The sequence below is a fragment of the Rattus norvegicus genome, chromosome 5 (genome assembly GCF_021556685.1).
Source record: "Rattus norvegicus strain SHRSP/BbbUtx chromosome 5, alternate assembly SHRSP_T2T, whole genome shotgun sequence".
Lineage (NCBI taxonomy): Eukaryota > Metazoa > Chordata > Mammalia > Rodentia > Muridae > Rattus > Rattus norvegicus.
Genome location: NC_141538.1, coordinates 66,604,476 through 66,625,692, shown reverse-complemented (window position 1 = coordinate 66,625,692; position 21,217 = coordinate 66,604,476). Strand labels below are relative to the sequence as shown.

Here is a 21,217-nt window from a genome sequence, read left to right as displayed (position 1 = left end):
CACTGTCCCTAAAAGCAAACTGGGGCTGGAGAGATGGCTCAGTGCTTCAGTGCTTGCTGCTCTTCCAGAGGACCTGAGTTGCTTCCCAGCACCCATGGCTGCCGCTGGCTCCAGCCTGCTGGGGAGCAGAGACTGTGAGCTTCCGGCTGCTGCACCTGCCCAGCCTTGATGGTGTCCTCTAGTTTCCCAACACCACCAGTGTAGTGGCAATGCTAGCTGGGACTCCTGGTAGACCTGGCTGAGTCTCCCCAGAATAAGGCTCTGGGCTGAAGCGCCTTGCCCCTCCTCCTCCTCTCAGCACCACACCTGCGGCTTCCATCTTCCTCCTCCACCCCCTTCTTATTCTTTGGCGACATTTTCCCCAGAAGTTAAACAAATGAACAAATATTTAAACATTTGATGTTTTTAGAGGACTCGAATCAAAACAGCGGGAACAATGGGGGGAAAAAAGGTCTGAAAGGCAGATCATAAAAAATAAATAAAAAGATCGCAGCTACTCTGACTTAAGAGACGCTGGCCTTTGCCCTATGAATTTTAATACGTGTTTGAATTACCTGGGGACTGTGCTGACATGCAGAGTCTGGTCTGGTGGAGCTGGCCTGGGACCAAGAAGTTGTGCTGCTTTGCAGGCCCCCCAGCTGGCGTCTCTGCTCTGCCCCATGGACACGTGCTGAGCAGCAAGGCTTCCTGCTGTTGGGAGGCTGAGTAAGGACTGACAGGGGAACACCTGTGGGTCCCTAGACTCTGGATTCCTGCTGGGTTCTGACAAGGAGTACAGCAGGACACAAGCAGACAGAGTGAGACCGGAGGTGTTTGTTCCGGGTTGGGGTGGGGTGGGAGGAGTCCCCTGCTAAACTGCAGGGGGCTGTCTCTCCTCAACACCACAGCTGTACAAGTGGCCCACTGCCTCTGCTCTCTTACAGGGTTTTGTGACTGCCTTACCCCCTTCTCCATCAGGCCTGGGGTGGCAATGACTCTGAGGGTTACTACTAGCTCTGGCATCCTGTACCATTCTTAAATACGATCAATGCTTTTTAAAACATTTACTTACTTATTGTGTGTGTATGTGTGCTCGAGTGCATGTGTGCGTGCGCATGCGTGAGTGCACCCATTGAGGCTAGTAGAAGTGCAGAAAAACTCTGGGACTGGAGTTGTAGGTGTTCATGAATTGAAGGCTCACCACTTGCCCCACTGGGTCCTGAGAACCAAACCAGCATCCTTTGCAAGAACTGCAAGTGCTCTGAATTGCTGAGCGGTCTCTCTAGCCCCTTGTCCAGTCTTTAGTAAATGTCCCTCAGTATGTCAGCCAAGTGTGCCATCTGTCGTCTCTGAGGACCGACCCTGACAGTAGCCATGAACATTGCTTAATGCAAGATTTTGTGATGGTGTTTTTGAAAAAGGGCCTCACCTCATATCCCAAGCTGGGCCTAGAAATCATGATTCTCCTGCCTCTACATCCTCCTGAGTGCTGGGATTATAGGTGCCCTCCTCCACACCTGAACAATACAATAAATGTGTGTGTGTGTGTGTGTGTGTGTGTGTGTGTTCATATGTGTTTGTGTGTCTATGTGAATATATGCTATATATATATTATAACATACAATTATAAACCAATAAACAATTGAATATATAATTATATATTATAATGTGCTATAGTGTATAATAATATATTATAATGTATAATATATAATTAATTATATCATATATCTATATACATTATATATCTATATATAGCTATATGTGTAATTATACAGTATATATGATATAGAGATACATATTTAATATCAGCAGAATACTAGGAACAAGCTATCTATGACTCATTGAAAAAGGATTAAGTGGCCAGGAATTGTGACCATTAGATGGCAGAGGCAGGCAGATCGCTGAGTTTGAGGCCAATCTGGTCTACAAAGCAAGTTCCAGGACATCTGGGACTACAAAGAATAATCCTGTCTAGAAAAACAAAACAAACAAAAATATTGAGTGATGTTACACTTCCTACCTGGTGGTGTCATGTATGCAATTGGAAACGTTGCCCCCAATCTAAATTCACCTGCATGGAAAGCTGTCTAAGACATTTGCAAAATGGAAAGACAAAACAAAACAAAAAAAAAAAACAGGCGAAATTCAGAACAGCTTGCATCGCACAAAGCTACTCACTGACACAAATAAACACGGGATTGGTGCAGCTCAGTGAGAGAGTGCTTGCTTAGCAAGCACAAAGCCCTAGAGCCTATGACCAATGCCACAAAAGAAGAAAAAGTCAATACAAACCCCTGCATTCAAAAGAGTAAATGCTACCCTTGCTAGGTTTGGATCGACTATGATGACCGCCTTGCTCAAAATAAGCATCAGCAGGAAGGCAGGCCGGGGCACTTTGCAGATGACTCTGCTGATCTTTGTGGCAGTCTTGCTTGCACGAAGTCTGACTGGCTTCAGGTACTGGCAGGCTAACTCCAGTGTGACAACTGAAAATCTTTTGCTTCAGTAAGCACTCCGGATTAAGCTACTTAGTGTGGCTGGACCGTGCACTAACCACTGACCCTCCAGGAACTGAGTCAGTCAGGAAGGCTCCCTGAGAAAAGGCAGAGTGTGCAGGGATTTGTTAGGCAGTGGGTCAAAGCCTCTGAGACATTTCACCATGCCGAGAAGGCCCCTTCCTTGTGGGCCAGAGGCTGCCTCTTACCACAGATGCTGAAAACCTACAATTTGCCTTCCTAGCCTCCTGGTGTCAAATAGATCAGGGGCACAGGTTGGGCCAGTCAGGCCCTACTGCGTCAGGCTGTCAATCTGAAACCAGTGACAACAAAAGAACCTGAGGAGACTCCATCCCAGTAGGGACACAGCTGTTGCGTGATTGGGACATCCTGGTCTGAAATCTCCAAAACTTGGGCCCCTCCAAGTTTTGTGTACCGGAAAAGAATCATGAACTACATCCTTCTGCTGCTGCTGCCGTGACCCCAGGGTTGGTTTCTGCTGTACCCAAGCAGGATTCTTGCTCAGTATCTACACATGGGTGTCAATATTCCTGGTTTTAATTGGGGACGTCCCCCACAGCCTTATGTTTTGAATATTTGTTTCCCCCATTGAGTCAGGTGAAGGAGACATTTTGAGAGCTCTGGGCCAGAGAGTCTGATGAGTCTGGCTGACTGAGATGAAAATACCACACAGATGCCTTGTGGCCCAACGGTGCCAGCAACAGCATGGGTTGGCGTTTTGTTATTTAATATTTACTACAACAAGTGTATGGAAATATATAAGGATGCTGTGGACCCTTAGATAAACCTTGGCTAGAAGAAGTAGTTCACTAAGGGCCTCTTCTTTTGTTTGTTTGTTTGTTTGTTTGTTTTATGCTGGCCACAGACTTTCTCTATAGCTCATGATGACCTTGAACTGATTCTTCTTCCTTTGCCACTCCAGGGCTGAAATTATAGGCACGCATAACCACATCCAGCTATGGGCTGGCTTTGCTTTTCCTTTGCTTGGGAATAAAGGTGGGCCCCAGCGTACCCTACGCATTTATCTATTGTGTGTGTGTGCACATGCATTGCTGTAGCACAAATGTGGAAGCCAGAGGACACTTTCAGTCATTGGTTCTCTCCTTCCACTAGGTGGGTCCCAGGGGTTGAACTCAGGACATTAGGCTAGGCAACAGGTATAGTTAGTTACTGAGCCATCTTGAAGCCCCTCCACTCTATGTTTCTGAGACAGGTCTCTCACTGAAGCAGGAGCTCACTGATTGTCCAGCAAGCCCCAGTTCATGTCTCCACCATCTAGCACTGGGATTACCATTGTGCACGGCCACACCCAGCTTTTTATGTGGGTACTGGGGGTCCAAATTCAGGTCCTCCTGTTTGAGCAGAAAGCACTTTACCAACTGAGCCGTCTTTCCAGCCTACAGAGGCAGGCTTCTGAGGGTGACCACATAGCCCCTGAATCTGCCCACTCTCTGTTTCTTAGCTGACCATCATGTGGTCAGCTTAGCTGACACACTCCTGCAATGACAGTTGGAGCCCTGTGGTGAATGGCCCTGGAAACTCAAAGAAGGAGGGCAAGGGCGTCTTACTATTTTTGATTTTCACTTTTACGTATTGCTGGAGTTGATTATCGTTCAACTATTACTATTATTTGAAGATCATGAGTTCAAGGTCAGCCTTCAACTTCAGTCACCTTCCTTGTTCTCTTTCCATCTTACTTATTAAGACCCTGTCTGTCAGTAAACCTGAAGCTCAATGGTTAGACTTCACTGGATGGCTGATAAGCTTCTGGGATCTACCTGTCTCTCCCTAACCCTAACCCTAACCCTAACCGATTCCTGTGTTTACACATGTGGACCATGCATGGTACACACGTGTACCACACTCCCAGCTTTAACACGGTGCTGAGGATCTGAACTCGGATGCAACAGGCTTTCCCAGCCCTATGTGCTTTTGGAGACGGGAGCTCAGTAACTCAGGTTGACCTTGAACTCATGATCTCCCTTCCTCAGTCTCCCAAGTTCTGGGATTATAGGAATGTATCAGTGAGCTGAGCCTTATCTTTTACTTTTACATCGCTGTCATAATGAAACAATAGTTAGTGAACATATAAGGGACAAGAAAGAAAATAAGAAAGAGGTGCGGTTACTCAGATCTTCCAGGAAATAAGTGGCTTCCCTAGAAATTCCAAAGGTGGTGTCTTACACGCAGTAATTTGTGTAGGATGTGGAAGTGAGTGGTGTACTCATCTGTACATGAGTGGTTAGCTCTAGTCCTTGACTGACTTGTCCAAACACTTTTCCAGGCTCCCCACTTACAGAATAAACTCCACAGTCCGTAGTAGGGCATCGAAGTCTTTTGCAATCCAAGTCCTGAAAACCTTCAAGATATTTTCTTATCTTTGTATATAGTATTTTTTTTTTTATCTTCTAGCCCTGATTCCTCACTCCCATCCTCTCTGACCTGCACCGGTGACTCATATCTGCCCAGACCTCACAGTTATCCTGTTATCAGGATCCTCTGTATCATGGGACTCGGTGTGTGTAACAGTCTTGTCTAGCTGTATGTCTGGCTTCTTGTTGGGTCTGGGGACCACTACTGACAATCGATGGAGACCAGTTGTCTCTTCATATGGAAGCAGTCACGCTGTAAGGAAAGAATGATGTGGCCTGCTTGTGCCCAGGCCTGTCCTTAGGACCCTTCTCTGATTTTCTGCTTGACTAGTTGCCCCCACCCCACCAAACATTCCCATGTTTCTCTTACTTAAGGTTTTTGTAAATGTCACATTTTCAGTGATTCCCTTGATAGCTCAATTATAAAACACTACCCCACCTTCTACCCTATTTTTCCTTAGATTCACGTTCAGTTTACTGTGTCAACAGCATTCACCACCATCCAGCTGCCAAGTTTATTTCCACAGCATATCTTTACAGCCCGTATGGGTGGGTCAATTCCTAGAAGGCGGAGATGCTATCTTGCAAACGTTCTCAGCATGTGGAGCTGTGCCTGGCACTAGCAGGCATCCAAAACATACTTGTTGAGTCCGGAAAGAGAGATGAGCTTGATGTCAGAAGGCCTGAGCCCTAGCCACAGCAGCGCCTGCAGATCTGTGCAGACTATAGCAACATACAGCCTTCCGGGGCACTCTTCTTCTGTAGATTGGAATCTTCAGAATCCAATCCTCCAGGGTGGCTACCAGGACTGCCCTGCGGACCAGCCTGTGGGTCCTACCTTTTGTGTATGTATCGGAGGGCTTGTTAAAGAACAGCTGCTGTTCCCACACCGAGTTTCCGACTCAGTGGGTTTGGGGTGTGGCTAGAAAAATCTCCTAATCTGTAACACCTAAGTTACTGTGCTAGTGGTGAGCCATAAGGCAAAGACAAGAGATAGACGGGCGGGTAGCCTGGCACAGATGAAGAACTCAGCACTGCAGGGTTGCTCCAGCAAAGGACAGTGCTGGCCCATTCGCCCTAATTCAGTCTGCGACTATTTAGGAAGCGTTTGTGAAGTGCGGGGCGGTCTGGGATCGGTGGGGGTGAGTTCTAAGCTAGGCCCAGAGGTCGCATTGGCTCTGAGCAGGAAGGCTGAAGAGTGACCAGTTACAGGCCCACCCCACAAGCCCGGAGGCGGGTCCTGCGCGCGCGTACTCAGCAGGCGCGGCCCCGGAGGCGCGCGCGCACCCAGGGGGCGGGCCTGCGGAAGGCGGCGGGCACGCGCGGACTCGGGGTGGGAGCGGGCGGCGGCGCGGAGCGAGCGGCGGGCGATGGGCGAGGGCGCGCTGGCCCCGGGCCTGCAGCTGCTGCTCCGCGCCTGCGAGCAGGGTGACACGGACACGGCGCGGCGCCTGCTGGAGCCAGGAGGGGAGCCGGTCGCGGGGTCCGAGGCGGGAGCGGAGCCGGCAGGGCCCGAGGCGGCCCGGGCAGTGGAGGCCGGGACGCCGGTGCCGGTGGACTGCTCGGATGAGGCGGGCAACTCGGCGCTGCAGCTGGCGGCGGCCGGTGGTCACGAGCCACTCGTGAGGTTCCTGCTGCGCCGCGGAGCCTCGGTCAACAGCCGCAACCACTACGGCTGGAGCGCGCTCATGCAGGCGGCCAGGTGAGCGGGGACCGGGAAGGAGAGAGTCCGGGACTCATGAGAGTGCGAATGGCAGACTTGGAGACTTGTTTTTTGGTCTTCTGTATGATGGAAATAAAAGGGCGGTTTCAGAAACACAAGATTAGGGATGTTAGAAACTTTGGCTTTTGAACACTGTGGAGGCTGCAGAGTGCATCTTCCAGACGTTCGTTCATTCATTCCGTTTTGCATTAAGGGTCTCCAAAGAACCTGTCTACTCACCCTGGCTTTGGGGATTGGGGGAGATAGATAACGGGATCCAGTTAAGTCCCCACTTTGGGGATAGGAGTGGGGTGGGTAGCAGTCTTAATCTGGAAGGTCTGACGGTAGTAGCTGACCCAGTTGGAGGAATAAGGGTGATTTCAGTAGAAATGAGGTGTAAAGACCCGAGGATTTGTAAGAGTTATCCAGGACAGGAAAACGTGGAGGCGGGGAAGAGCAAGCATACCGCAAACACATAGTGATGGTAAGTGGTCAGGCAACTGGGAGGATGCTGGGACCCAGAAGGAGTTGGAAGTAATAGGAGACAAGCCCACCGTTGGAGAGAAGAAAGTAGATTCCAGATTGGGGCTGAAAAGAAGCCCATATTCTAAGGAGGATCAGAAGTGTGGAAGGCACAGGGCACAGTGACTGGATCAGACTTTTGATTCAGGTAAGTTACATTCACCACATGTGAGAATGGAGAGAGAGGAAAAGAGAGAAAAGAGAGGCGCCAGAGTCAGGAAGGCTGGTTAGGAAGACAGCAGCCCGAAGAAGAGACAGTTAGTAGCCTGGATCAAACTGAAGTTGATCCTGGTCGGGAGAGGCAGCAAAATCTATCTCTAGATTTCTGGCTGGGGGCTTATAAATGTTCTGAGTTGTAGAATACAAGAGACTATTTTTTAAGATGTATTTTTATTTCATGTGTATGAGTGTTTGTGTGCCTGTGTGTATGTGCACCACATGGGTGCCTGAGGGAAGTCAGAAGAGGGCGGTGGATATCCTGGAACTGGAAGTACAGACACTCAGGATCTTTCCTACACGTGGTAGACACCAGGCCTGGCATCTCTTTGAGAGCAGCAGGTCCTCTTAACTGCTGAGCCATTTCTCAAGCCCCAGAGGGTCTTTCCTGAGAGTGATCTTGGCTTTCAGTCACATAGCAGGTGGCACCAGCAGAGAATGCCAGGGCAGCAGAGGTGACCTTAAAACCTTTTGTCTAGGTCCCTTTCCCCTTAGAGGCAGTAGCTACTCCACTAAGGCAGGAGCCTTCTCCTGTCTAGTACCCCTCCCCCCTTGGCTTGTGATGTCCCGGGAATGTGCCTTCCCCATCCCCTCACCCTTTTTCACAGACACCCCTGTAGAGGTCTCCCACCATGCTCCTCTCCTCCAGGTATGCCCCCCCCCACCTTGAGGAGCTTCCAGATCTTTCTGGAATGAGTGCTTGGCTGTGCCTGTCAGCATCAGCTGCCCTCATCTCAGGATGAACCTTCTGTGCACACTCTTCAGTGTATCCACCTCTTAAGCTCAGGCCTGGGACTCATCCGGTCCTTCTCTGCCACCCTTTGTACTTTTTACAAAAGCTAATGACTCCGAACCAAGGATATTTTCTTCCCCTTATGGGCAAGACCCTGAGATTTAGGTGACAGAATGTGTGTTGGCAGGGACTCTCTCTGCAGAACCCCTTAGCCTGAGTTAGAGCCTCTTCTGCTCTCAGCAAAGCTCTCAGCAAAGCCCCTCCACGCTCAAGCTTAGCTTCTTCCAGGAAGCCTTCCATGGTGTGGCCATGGCCTCTGGCCTTACCATACCAGGAAAGTCCTCTCTACCTGCAGCAGACTGGCTCCCTGTGCATCCAACCCTGGCTCTACCCAAGATGCCCTGGGATGTTTTCCAGATGGGGTTCCTGGGGTTGCCTTTCTGAAGGTTGTGACTGGGAAGCCGAGGAGAAGGGTGGAGGACAGGAAGGGACATGTGAAAGGCTCAGAGTGCCTTTGTACATTTGAGAGGCCCAGGTGTATACCTCCTCTCTGAGGTCCACCCACCATAGAGGCCTTGCAGGCCTGGGAGCTTGCAGAAAGCTTTGCTTGTAATGGATTGCAGCACTGGTTTGCCCCAGTGCCACCAACCCCTGTCATCTGTTTTTGTTTTGTTTTATTTTGCCCTTAACCAAGTTCTGCAGGATTATCCACATCATGTGATTAATAGCATAATCATCATCATTATCATCATTTCTGATTATTATTGCCTTAATGTGGATCAGGCTGGCCCTGAACCTCCTCTACTTTCCCAGTGCTGGGATTTGGGTGTGACTCATCAACTCCTCTTAATCTCGATGGACAGGATACTTGATGGTTAATTAACAATTTAACAGATTCAGAGGACTTTCTGGTAGAAAAGTTGGTGAAAGGGCCTTGAAGCCAGCCCAGGGAATGGGGGGAGGGGGGAGGAGGGAGGGATTGCTGCTTCTGGATCTGGCAGAAACAGCAGCAGGTATCTTCACAGGAGTGGTTTTTAGGGAGAAAGAAAGGGAAGTCTGTGCTAGGGCGAGTTGGTTGCCAAGTCCTCACTGGACAGGCTAACCAGTATAGCCAAATAATGAATTTTGATTGCTAGACCTTGGAGTTTTAGTAGTTGAAACTTGGTGTCTTAGTCAGGCACAGGGAAGTAGCCAAATGAGGGACAGGACCTTGATGACTAGCTAGCTTTTGGAATGTGAGTGATGTAAAGGCTTAGCAAGGGAGAGGGAAGGAAGGAGGGCAAGCCCTGCTGGCAGCCTGTGAGAGGTGCCTGGGCCTGTCAGAGTCCTTCAGTTGGTGTTGTAAAAAGAGTTGGGGTCTGAGGCCGGAGCACTCCTGACTTTGACACTTTGTAATTGAGATGCTTTGGGGCTGTCTTTTCGTGCCTCGGTTTGCCATGAGTGCTGCTTCCTAGTTACTATATTTTATCAGCGTGGGTGTTTTACCTGCACCAATGTCTGTGTACTGTATGCACGTCTGGTGCCCTCAGAAGCGAGAGGAGGGCATCAGAGCCTTTGGAAGTGGAGTCACAGGCCGTTGTCAGCCGCCAGAGGGTGTTGGGAATTGAACCTGAGTCCTCTGGAAGAGCAGTCAGTTCTCTTTAACCACTGAGCCATCTCTCTGGCCCCAGCAGGTGCTGTGTGGAGAGCATTAGTATGACACACACCTTACTGTTCTACAAGACCAAGGTAGACGGTACCTCTTCGAGGAGAGGACAAGAATTCACTCTTGCCTGTTTGCCAGGGCCTGGGCACGTTTTAAGTCTGCTCACCGGAAACTCCACTGCACTGGAGTTGAGACACTCTGAGCTGTCTGCTGTCTGGTCCACGTGGAGGCTAATAGATTATTCTTTTTGCCCTCTCCCCAGGAGCGGGGATTGAATTCAGGACCTGTACGTGTCAGGCAAGCGTGCTACCACAAAGTTACCACCTCGGCTGTCTTTTTAAAGCAAGTCTCACTGAATTGCCCAAGCTGTCCTTGGACTTGCCATGCAGCTCAAGCAGGTCTAATTGCCCTACATCTGCCCAGTCCCCATCATCGGGTCTGGCTAGCAGTGACCTTTCTTGAGCACCTATTTTGTGTCTGGCATTGTGCTTACTGCTTTAGATGGATTCACGCCTTCAGTCTACCCCAAACCTTAGGAAGTATGTTTCATTGCTGTCCTCCATTTAGAGACAAGGAGTTGAGGTACAGAGAAGTTACATAACCTAGTTGAGTGACAGAGTAGGATTCACACTCAGACTGATGGGTGGCTCAAGAGCTGTGAGTCCAGCAACTGACAATCCCCTTTGGGACCTGATAGTGATTCTGAGCAGGGGACAGCTTCCATCCACTTCTGCCTTTACCCGACTCGTGCCAGGTGCTCTGAGTGGCAGGCTCGTGTGCCAGCCCTTAAAGCACAGGTGTTAATTGCTGAAATTAATTGGCAGCCTCAGCACCTGCTCAGAAGCCCCCAGCAGCCCCATTTCCAGTAATTACCTATTAGAAAATGAATTCCAGCAAAATTATCTTGGGCTCCGTTGGATCATTTTATATTTTTCAGCCTAATTGAATGCTCTCTGGAGCTACCTGAGAGTTCAGAAAACATTGCAAAATTCAGTATTTCTGCTAGAATCCAGCCCGTTGCTTCCTCTGTCGGAACGGGGCAGGCTGGGGGAGCTGCAATTTGAAATGCTTGGGGATGGTTTGGATCCTGTCACTTTCAAATTGAGATTAATTGCTCTCTGCTCCACTCTGCTGCCTCCTTATCTGTGAAGTGGGAGGCACTGTGTACATCTCCGGGATTTCAGATGAGATAAGAATCCGAAAGTACCCTGTAATCTGCAGTTAGAGATTACACTAGAGTTTATTTTGTGCTCCCCAAACCGATGGGAGCTTTTTAACTCAACTCTACTGCAGGGGAGGCCGAAGCAACTCCTGGTTCCTTTCTGTCTCCCCTCCCCTGTCATCAGTGCCGTGCATCCGTGTCTTAATTCATGAGGCAGAATATACTGAACTCGAACACGGGCCATCTCTCGTGTTAGTGGCCAGGGACGTTCCCTAACCCTGTCTTTAGCCACAATCAGGTAGGCAAGAAACAGTGTTTGGAAGAGGGTTCAGGTTTAGACAGAGGGAAGCTGCAGACTGGGGGATCCTTGGAAGGGAGCCCAGGAAACTGCTCAGAGTTGGCAAGATGGGAGCCGACCCTGAGGCCCTGAGCAGCTCAGAGGCTCAGCACTTTGCTTGGTAGGACCGAAAGGTAGAAGAGTGGGAGTCACACTCATGGCGGAGTGCATGGAAGGAGGGCAGGAAGGTGCGGAAGGGGCTGGGAAATATGAGCAGTGCAGGCCACCCCTCCTGACTCTGGGCAGGTGGGAGGGACCTTGAGGTTTAGGTCTGTGGGCTGTCTGGAGGATGGGCAGGAGGGAAGACCTTGAATTGGCAATTTCTGCAGGCAGTGTTTCCTCAGACTCACTTCTCTGCTCTGGAGAAGAGGCCCCCATCCTGCCTTGGACTGGGGGCCCAGGTCACCAAGTTCTCATTTGCACCCTGCAGGAGGCAGCCTGGTGTGTCAAGGTTCACAGCCCAGAAGGTATTTTATGTTCAGCTGGTGCCTCAGACCAGAGTTCAGCCCTGGGCCTGCCTCCTTCACGGGGAGGAAGCCCCTAGCTTTAGCTGAGGCACAAAATCCACTTCCAAAACGAAGGGCTGAGCAACAACTCGGCCTCCAAGCTGACCACTGCCCTGCGGTCTTCTAACACTCTCTTCCCTGGGTTTGTCTTTGTTTCCTCTTAGCCAGGAGGAACCTTCTCTAGCTTGGACACTCTCCACTCTGAGACCTCACAACACCTCAAAACATAAGTCTGCCCACTGAGAAGCAGCATCTGTCCTCCTGGAGTCAGGGAGTTGGCAGGAGCCCATCTGTCTGTCTTCTTTGGACCCTAATACAGCCATAACTGGAGCTTCTTTGAGAAAGACCCATCTATATGAGCCAGGTTCATAGCCACCTGCAGGGAACATTCCTGCCAGCAGGTGGCAGTAGGCCTCCGTGGAGGTGCCAGAGTCCTTTTGCCCAGGGCAGCGCCTTGCTGGGATGTACTGGGAAGGTGGGGGCTGAGGAGGGTAAAAATGAATCACCACAAGGGCCTTGCCTATGAGTGAATCAGAGCACTGGCAGAGACAGCCTAGCAGGCCACAACTCAGAGTACCGAAAACTTAGAGGGACTTGGGGGTGGGGGGAAGTGGTATCGGCCGATGGATTCAGACCTCAGTGTGTGTGTGTGTGTGTGTGTGTGTGTGTGTGTGTGTGTGTGTGTGTGTTTAAATTTTAAATTAACTTCTTCTGTTTTATGTGTATGCTGTTTTGCCTGCATCTGTGTGCACACATATATGATGTCTCGTACCCACTGCATTCAGAAGACCCTAGAGATAGAATTGGGGTGGCTGTGATCCACTATGTAGGTACTGGGCATCAAATCTAGGTTCTCGTGGGTCTGGAACATGGAAAGCAGGCAAGCAGGTTACATCGATCCACTCGTTTTAACACCTCCGCTGCTGGGATTGTATATGCGCACTGCCATGTCTGTTTATCGTCAGTGTGTGTACACACATGTGCATGTTTACGTGTATATGGGTACACGTGTGAACACACGTGTGGTGACTTGAGGCCTGTGTAAGGAGTTTTCCTTGATTACTCTCCACAGGATTCATTGAGGCAGGGCCTCAGTTGAGCCCAGAGCTTGCTGATGTAGTCTAGCTGGTCAGCTTGTTTGAGGGATGCCCCTGTCTCTGCCTTCCTGTGCTTGGCATTTTAAAGTAGCTTCCCAAATCCTCCTTATTATGATTGCCAGGCAAACATTTTACTGACTTGGAATTGGGTTTCTTTTCTTTCAGGTTTGGGTGTCAGGGGTCTAACTGTGGGCAGACTCATAGAGCTCCTCCTGCCCCTGCCTCCTGAGTGCTGGGATTAAGGGTGCGCATCTGCAGGCCCAGCCATGTTTTATCCCAGATGACCCTTAGTCAGGCAGCTGGGCGTGGCAGGTTGTAGAATGGAAAAGGCATGGTGATTAGCATAGCTGACACTGAGTGCCTACTTACTTTGTATATATGCTCAGTAAGCCTCAGTTAACCCCTCACGGGGGTATGGTTATAGCCCCATTTTACAGATCAGGAAGTGAAGGCACAAACAAATTCTTGCTCAACATCACGTGGAGGAGAGACCAGGTTCCAACCTGGTCATGGCTTCTCTCATCAGATGAGGATGGTTACTCGGGGCCAGCCTGGTACCTGACACCAGGCCGAGATTGTTCCTTCTGAACAGCCTCTGTGCCTGCAGTAGTTGACATAGCGAGGGTTACTAGAGCTGTTGGCTTGTCAGTGTTTTCTGTTTATTGTCACCGGACGCCATCTTTCCGGCAGGTGTGGGCATGCGAGCGTGGCACACCTCCTTTTGGATCATGGAGCTGATGTCAACGCTCAGAATCGGCTGGGTGCCAGTGTGCTCACTGTGGCTTCCCGAGGGGGCCACCTGGGTGTGGTGAAACTGCTGCTCGAGGCAGGCGCCACTGTGAACCATCGTAACCCTTCTGGAGAGTCAACAGCATCGGGAGGCAGCAGGGACGAACTGCTGGGCATCACAGCCCTGATGGCTGCCGTCCAGCATGGGCATGAGGCCGTCGTACGCCTGCTGATGGAGTGGGGTGCGGACCCCAACCACACAGCCCGGACTGTGGGCTGGAGCCCTCTGATGCTGGCAGCCCTCCTTGGGAAGCTCAGTGTGGTGCAGCAGCTGGTCGAGAAGGGAGCCAACCCCGACCACCTCGGCGTGCTGGAGAAGACAGCCTTCGAGGTTGCCCTTGACCGAAAACACAGGGATCTAGCCGACTACCTGGACCCACTGACCACTGTCAGGCCGAAAACAGGTCAGACCACCTCACTTCCCTGCCACTGCCTCCCCCACTCTCTTCTTCCTACCCCCACCCTCCCATCATCCATCACTCCCCCCAAAACTCAACCTCCCCACCACCCTGGTCCCTGCCACGGTCTCGTAGAGAATTGTTTAGGTTGCACAAGCCAAGGTTTGCCAAACCAAAAAAGTGTGCAGGAGTCTTGACATGAAGGCCATGAGCTTTGAGCTATAGAGTCCCCATGAGTGCTGGCTACACACATTTGCTAACATGACCAGGTACTCTGGGGTAAATAGCGCCTATGAACTTGTAAGGTGAGGCCTTTCCTCCCTACTGACTTTCCTCTCTCAACTGACTCTGATGTATGTGGTCCTAGGATCCTTCTAGAACAGAGACGAGCATAGTTTTCTCTGTAAAAGGACAGATAATGAATATTTAGGCTTCCTGGGCTATGTAGGTGCTGACGCAGTGATTGTTATTGACCCTTGCTAGAGTGAAAGCGGCCATATTTAGAATGTAAATGAGTGGGTGTGGCCCTGTGCTGAGCGCAGAGATAAACTCGGGACAGGTTGGTCGCAAGCCTAGGTTTGTTCTGGAAGGTGCTGGCCTTCAGTCCCTAAGGACCAGTTCACTCATAGCGAGTGTGCAGTAGGTCCCTTCCGAGTTTGGGTTTCTCTGGCAGTTGACACGTTTCTTTGCTGCTGGTCTTAGGGGTGGCTGCTCTTCGTGAAGTGGTTACATAGCACGGTGCATTTTGGAACCTGTGCTCTACAGTGTTGCACACGGCCTGGGCCCCAGCAAAGCAGGCTACAGTTGGCTTGAGCCTCACTTTGCCCACTCAGGCCATGTGACCACTAGCACGGCTGTGGCTTCCTGGGAATCCTAGCATCTGGTCTCACGAAGTAGAGATACGTTTCTGTTGCCAGGGTCTTGGCAGCTGTACTTTGAAGTATCTGTCCCAGTGCCAGGTGTGTAGCTCCCAGCAATGGAAGTCCAGTTCCTTTGCTAGTGTTCGTGGGGTGCCTGCTGGGTTCCGGGCACCCTTCAAAGCACCCAACACTTTTCAGCAAACAGTTGAGACCCAGATCCCCACAATGGAGGACAGTGGCCTTGGTCGGGGAAGGCAAGTCATAAATAGGAAATAAATGACCGTGCGAGAGAGGTTAGTGCTGTGAGAGAACGAGATGAAGAGAGCCAGAGTGGCCGTGTCCAGCATTGTGAAATGGCAGGGATGGAGGTCCAGGGAAGGTAACCATGAGTGGACCTCAGAAATCCAGCAAGTGTCCTAACCACTGGGAGGGCCACCACAGTTGTGAAAGCTGCACGATTGACTGTTATTACAAAGGTTCTTAAGTCATCAGCAGTACACACACACACACACACACACACACACACACACACACACACCATTCTTCCCTGGAAATGCAGGAAATCCACCTGCACAAGACCTTGGCCTTTCCGTGTTCTTTCTCACTCCAACCAAAGCTGCCCAGGGACTGTGACATTCTTCTGTCTTCCTGCTGTGTGGAGATTGGGGCAGGTCTCCTATCCTTGGGATATGGTGGAGTCCCTGGACAACACCACTAAAGCCCAGAGTGAAGAAAGTCCCCACCGGGCAGTGGCTTATCAGCTGCCCCAGCCTCAGGAGCCAGGCTGCACTGACAGTGACTCAGTGTACCAGGTGACTGCTTAGCATCCAGCAGTAAGAGTGGTGACATTCCTGTCTCTCAGAAAGCCCTGGGCCCAGCAAACCAAGCTTGTAAGCAATTAAAGGCACTTACAGTTTTACAAATTTTATTTTATGCATATGGTGTATTGCCTACATGAATATCTGTGTACTGCATGTGTGCCTGGTGCCCTAGGAAGCCAGAAGAGGGCACCAGATCCCCTGCACCATGTCACCATGTGGGTCCTTGTGTACCTCTGGGAAAGTAACCAGTGCTCAACTGCTTAACCTTCTCTCCAGCCCCCAGAGGTGCTTTTTGGGTGACTACAGTGTGGTGTCATGATATTTCACAGGCAAAATTAGCCCTGTTGTTCTGTGGCCCTGCTGTTCTTGATATTGAGAGTCACGGAGTTACTCCATGCAGCTTGGCTGGGGTGGCTGCTGGGCCAGTTAGCACAGTGGTACTCTATAGGCTCCATCTTTCTGAAGCACCTCCTTCCTACGCCACCTGCTGCTCCTTGGGACAACTCCGTGGCACAGATGCTGATGTTAATGGGACAGCCTGTCTAGAAACATGCATGCTAGCTCACATGGAGGTCACTCACTGCTCCTCCCAGGCAGCCCAGAGCCAGAGGTGTCCCTCATGGAGTTCAGGAAGGTGCAGGAGTCCTGCCCCTGAAGCCCAGCATGCTGACTGGCTTTAGGGAAGGTCTGATTGTGGGCAGCTGCTGGGCCAAGTGTGGTATGAGCCTGTGGAGGGAGGGAGGGGCGTGCACTGGTGGGCATGGAGTCACAGCACCAGGTCAAGGGTCAGAGCCAGTGTGAACATGTCTGATGGACGGTTGGCTAGACAGTAGTCCACAGACTGGTGGGGCACCCCACTCAAGTCCTTAGTGTCTGGAAGGAAAGGACAGATGTCGTTGGCTTTTCTGGGGGCCACAGTCATTACTTCCAGAGCTCAGTGGTTCAGTGTCACAGGGTTCTCTGACCTCATACTTAGCTCATTGTAGTTAGATTTTAGAAGTTTCTTTTTCAAATTTTTATAGAGTGAACTTTTTCCAAGGCCATACTTTTGATTAACCTAGGTAAATACACCCCACAATGTTTGCAGAAGTCTGAGGTGACAGCTACCCAGGAGGGCTGTCACATAGTCCCCTGCTCCCAGCTTCTGCCCCATGATTTTTAAAGCTAGCCTGCGCTCTGACCCCCTGTGGCTTTAGAGTTCTGTTAAAACTTCTCCTTGGTTGATTCTGGAAATCTCTGTTTACCCAGATGAGGAGAAGAGGCGACCTGATATTTTCCACGCCCTGAAGATGGGTAAGTGCTTCAGAGAGCTTCTGGATGTTGCCGAGCCCAAGCCCCGCCCTCCCTCCAGCCTGCCTGTCTCACCGTTTCACCACCGGCACAAGGAATCCGATAAAGAAATGTGGTTTTGTTGTTCGCTTTTATTTAAAAATATTTTTTTAACTTCTGTGATGTTATAATTTACTCTCACCAGGGGAGGGTGGGCCCCGGAGGCCTGTAATTTATTAGTGTTCTGTGCACAGGCTCTAGAGCACTCTCCCAGTCCCTACCATCCCACCAGCTAGATGTACCTGGCTCTTTCTGCGAGCCCCAGTTTTGTTATGACTGAAAGACTCTTTAGCCCAGAGTTTCCATCTGCCTGTGTGCGTGCATGTGTGTGGGGGTGGGGGGTGGGGAGGGGGAGGAAGAGGCACTTGTGTGGCACTCCATCATGCGGAGGTCAGAGATCAGGTTCACCATTGCTCACCTTCTTTTCTTACCATCCACCCAGAGCCAGGCCAGCAAGCTGCTGGTATTTATTCTCCTGTCTCCTACCCGCCGGTAGGAACGCTCAGATTATAGACACCTACACTACATGCCATGTCTGTCTTTCATGTGGGATCTGGAGATTCAAACTCAAGTCCTAAAGCTTTCATGGGTAGCACTTTTACCCATCCATCTCCCAAGTTCCAGGATTTCCTCTTGATGCAGACACCACCTTCGGGCAGCCCTCCTGGATTCCCGTTCACCATCTAGACCCTTATTTTCTCTCTTCAGTCCTGTGGCCCTTCCTCACTCTCCCTACTCTCTGAGACACAGATAGCACCTGCGTTTGTTCATCCATCTGTCATAGGTAGAGGGATCTGAGTAGGGCTCCTTTTGACCCACCCACCTTACTGGCCCCGTGACCATAGTAGAGGCAGAGTGAGCCATTGTTCATTACGAGAGACAACTGAATAAATGACCTTGTGGTGCCAGGGGCTGTGCATCACCTGGACTCCTGCCGTTTGCAGGAAACTTCCAGCTGGTCAAGGAGATTGCTGACGAAGACCCCAACCACGTGAACCTGGTCAACGGGGACGGGGCGACCCCACTGATGCTGGCTGCTGTCACGGGACAGTTGCCCCTGGTACAGCTGCTGGTAGAGAAGCATGCAGACATGAACAAGCAGGACAGCGTGCATGGCTGGACGGCCCTCATGCAGGCCACCTACCATGGGTCTGTGTCTCCCACCCCCTTCCGCATGAGGCCAAGCAAGTGCTCTGGCTGGGGCCTGGGGTGTTCTGACCCAGGATGCCACCTGTAGCCAGCCCAGGGCTGTGAGGACATTGAGGCCTGCAAAAAGATAGAATGAACGTGGGCTCCATTCGGCCAGCCTCTGTCTTATCCAGGGCACATGCCACCCTGCCCTGGCTGTATAAACCCATACAGCGGGTGCACGTTAGGCAGAAAGATTAATTTCCCGTTTGTTTCCAGCTTAACCATGATTGGTCATTTGGCATTTTCACATGATGGATCAGAGACCTCCATTAAGCATCCCTTCCATGATCTGAGCAGTGGCCACAAATACCTGGGCTTTCATGAGCTCACACTGGCGGTCATCTTGACCTTCCCCTTTAAAGTAATGTGATCATCCCAGCTAAGTGGGCTGTCACTTCTGCAGGCCCCTCTGGGTCTCCCCTTGCCTGGTTCAGCCAACCATGTCACACTCCTGCATCGGTTCTCTTATCCGATGAGCCTCAGATCCTTGACCCTGCCAGAAAGCTCTGTGGACAGGTAGGTGTGGTGGCTGAGCGCTTTGCTCTGGGATTGTATTGTCATTAGGGAGGAACAGTAGGACTGATGGGAAGCACATTCGCCCCTGACCTGCTGAGTGACAGGCTGTGATGGGCCACGTCCCGCTTAAACACTGGAAGGCTGTGTGCCCCGGTTAATGTTGGCAGCCTTGTTGTCCGGGAACATAGCCACACTTTTCCCTGTCACTTGCTGGATTAGCCAGTTTTCTGTCACTCTTAACAAAATGCCCAAGGCGGTTAATTTATAAAGAAAAGGTTTAGTTTGGCTCATGGTTCTGCAGGTTGCTATTCGAGATAGAGCAGTCCTGAGGCTTCCAACCTCTGGGGAAAGTATCCACGGCACGGGCAGAGGGCAAGTGTCTAAGAAAGTGCTTAATCCAGGAGGCAGAGCCAGAGGCCCCTAACCCGCCCTGAGGGCACATACACAGCGACCTCCGTAAGGCCCCCCTCTGATAGCCCACAGCACCTTCCTGTGACCAAGCCTTTGCATATGGGCTGTAGGGTGATCAATCCCCACATGAGAGTAAGGAGTCTAACTGCGTGCCTCTTTGCTCCCCAGAAATAAAGAAATTGTAAAGTATCTGCTAAATCAAGGGGCTGATGTTACTCTTCGAGCCAAAAACGGATACACGGCCTTCGACCTGGTAATGCTGCTGAATGATCCTGGTGAGTCAGCCTCCACACCCTTCCTCCCCCGGGCACCAGAGCCCACCTCCCTTCACTGTGGAGTCTGCTGATTCTTAGAAGTCTGTCTCAGGGATCAAGGGCCCACACCACGCTTTTGGGTCTCTACGCTAGCCTTCTTCCAGCACTAGCAATCCCAGAGTTGGAGAGACAGGGCAGACAAGGGCATGCGATTTTGCAGGCCGTCAGGACCTAGAACCATCCTGTGGTCACAGTCAGAGATACTAAGTGACTTTGCAGGAAACATCAAGGGCCTGTGACAGGGAAAGCTGAGTGGAGAAGGAGGCCCATTCTTCTCTGGTGGTTGTTGGCCCTGCTGTCCCCCTCCATGCCTCCCCTGCTCTGACTGGCCCTTTTCCTAAGGTCCAGGGCCTCCAAAAAGGGGCTGCATCTCTGACATATCACTCTCTTGATTACCCTAGAGGTTCAGTCTAGAGATGGAGGAGTTCAGAGGCCTCCTGAGTCATACATGGGCTTTGAGCCTGGGCTGGATTCCCAGCCCCATGTTGTGAGAATGGAGATTCTGTACATTTGCTTTGTACATGGCAGGGTGTAAATGAGGTCAGGGGATGGCTTGTAGACGTTTTCTTCCTCCACCATGTGGGTTTGGGCACTGTGCTCTGCTTGCCAGGCTTGGTAGCAGGTGCTGTTGCCCTCTGAACATCTGCACACCCTGGCCTCTTCCTTTCCCCCTCCCCTCCTCCATTCCTCCCTTCTTCCTCCTCCTCTCCTCCTTCCTCTCCCCTCCTCCTTTCCCCTTCCTACTCTCCTTCCTCCTCCTACCCTCTTCCTTCTCCCCTCTTCTTCCTACTCCCCTCCCTTCCTCCTCCCCTCCTCCCCTCCCTTCCTCTTCCCCTCCTCCCCTGCCTTCCTCCTTCCCTCCTCCTCCTCTCCTCCTTTCCCTCCTCCTTCTTCCCCCTCCTATTCCTTTGCCCCCTCCTCCTACTCTCCTCCCTCCTCCTATTCTCTTCCTCCTCCCTTTCCTCCTCCCCCTCCTCCTCCCTTTTTCCCCAAGACAGGGTCTCACTGTATTGTTGAGGCTGACTTTAAACTCAGCCTCCTGTCTACTGGGATTGTGGATGCTGAGTTTAAAGTCACTGTTAACTGCCGGGTTCAGTTCCCAGCACCTACAGGGCAGTTCGTATCAGGCTGTAGCTCCTGTTTCAGGAGATCCAGTGTTCTATCTGGCCTTCATGGGTACTGCATGTATGTGACGTACAGCTTGTACATACAGGCAAGCCACTCTATAAACATTTTTTCTAACCATAAAAAAAAAAATCTCTAAAGTGGGTATGGGATGGGGATAAAAAAAAAAAATCTCTGAAGCACTAAGAATGGGTGTGGAACTGAACCCAGCAGTTAACACTCTTAACTGCCGAGCCGTCTTTCCAGCCCCTTGGTTTTTAAGTAAAACTTTTATCCAAAAATTTACTGCAGAGACCTGCCTACTATTGAACGCTTAGAGTTGGGGCTTTCTCTGCCTTTTCTGTTTACCGCCTTATCCTAAAGGCATTGAACATACGGACAGGTAGAGGGGTTTCAAGTGAATCCAGGTGTCCCCTGTGGGGATCTGACCCATGAATCCCCACTGCACATGGTGCCTTCCCAAACCCAGGATCTCTGAGATCTTCCCAGTCTTGTCCAACACGCTTTCTAAACAGCCTAGTAGAGTTCACAATAACTAATAGCACATTTAAAACATTTTTTATTTGCATTTATTTTATGGTGAGGTTTTTTTCCAGTGCCAAAAGTGCAGTTTCCCCTGTAATGTGGTTTGCTTCAATGCGGCCTCCTCTTCAGAGACAGTGCGTTCCTTTTCAGT

At 50.9% G+C, this 21,217-nt stretch overlaps 1 protein-coding gene across 7 annotated transcripts in view; it reads left to right on the top strand.

Moving 5' to 3' along the window:
• The first annotated feature begins 6,086 nt into the window (after positions 1-6,086).
• The window catches only part of Anks6 (ankyrin repeat and sterile alpha motif domain containing 6), a 41,593-nt gene continuing 26,462 nt past the window's right edge, over positions 6,087-21,217 (top strand). For 6 of the 7 annotated variants that reach the window (XR_015619817.1, XR_015619818.1, XR_015619819.1 and 3 more), the window contains exons 1-5: positions 6,186-6,569; positions 13,478-13,980; positions 16,904-16,948; positions 17,929-18,133; positions 19,271-19,377. Coding sequence is in view for 1 of the 7 variants with exons in the window: in NM_001015028.2 (NP_001015028.2) it covers positions 6,238-6,569; positions 13,478-13,980; positions 16,904-16,948; positions 17,929-18,133; positions 19,271-19,377 (1,192 nt within the window). In the remaining 6 variants the exon portion in view is untranslated. 7 annotated transcript variants of the gene reach the window in all.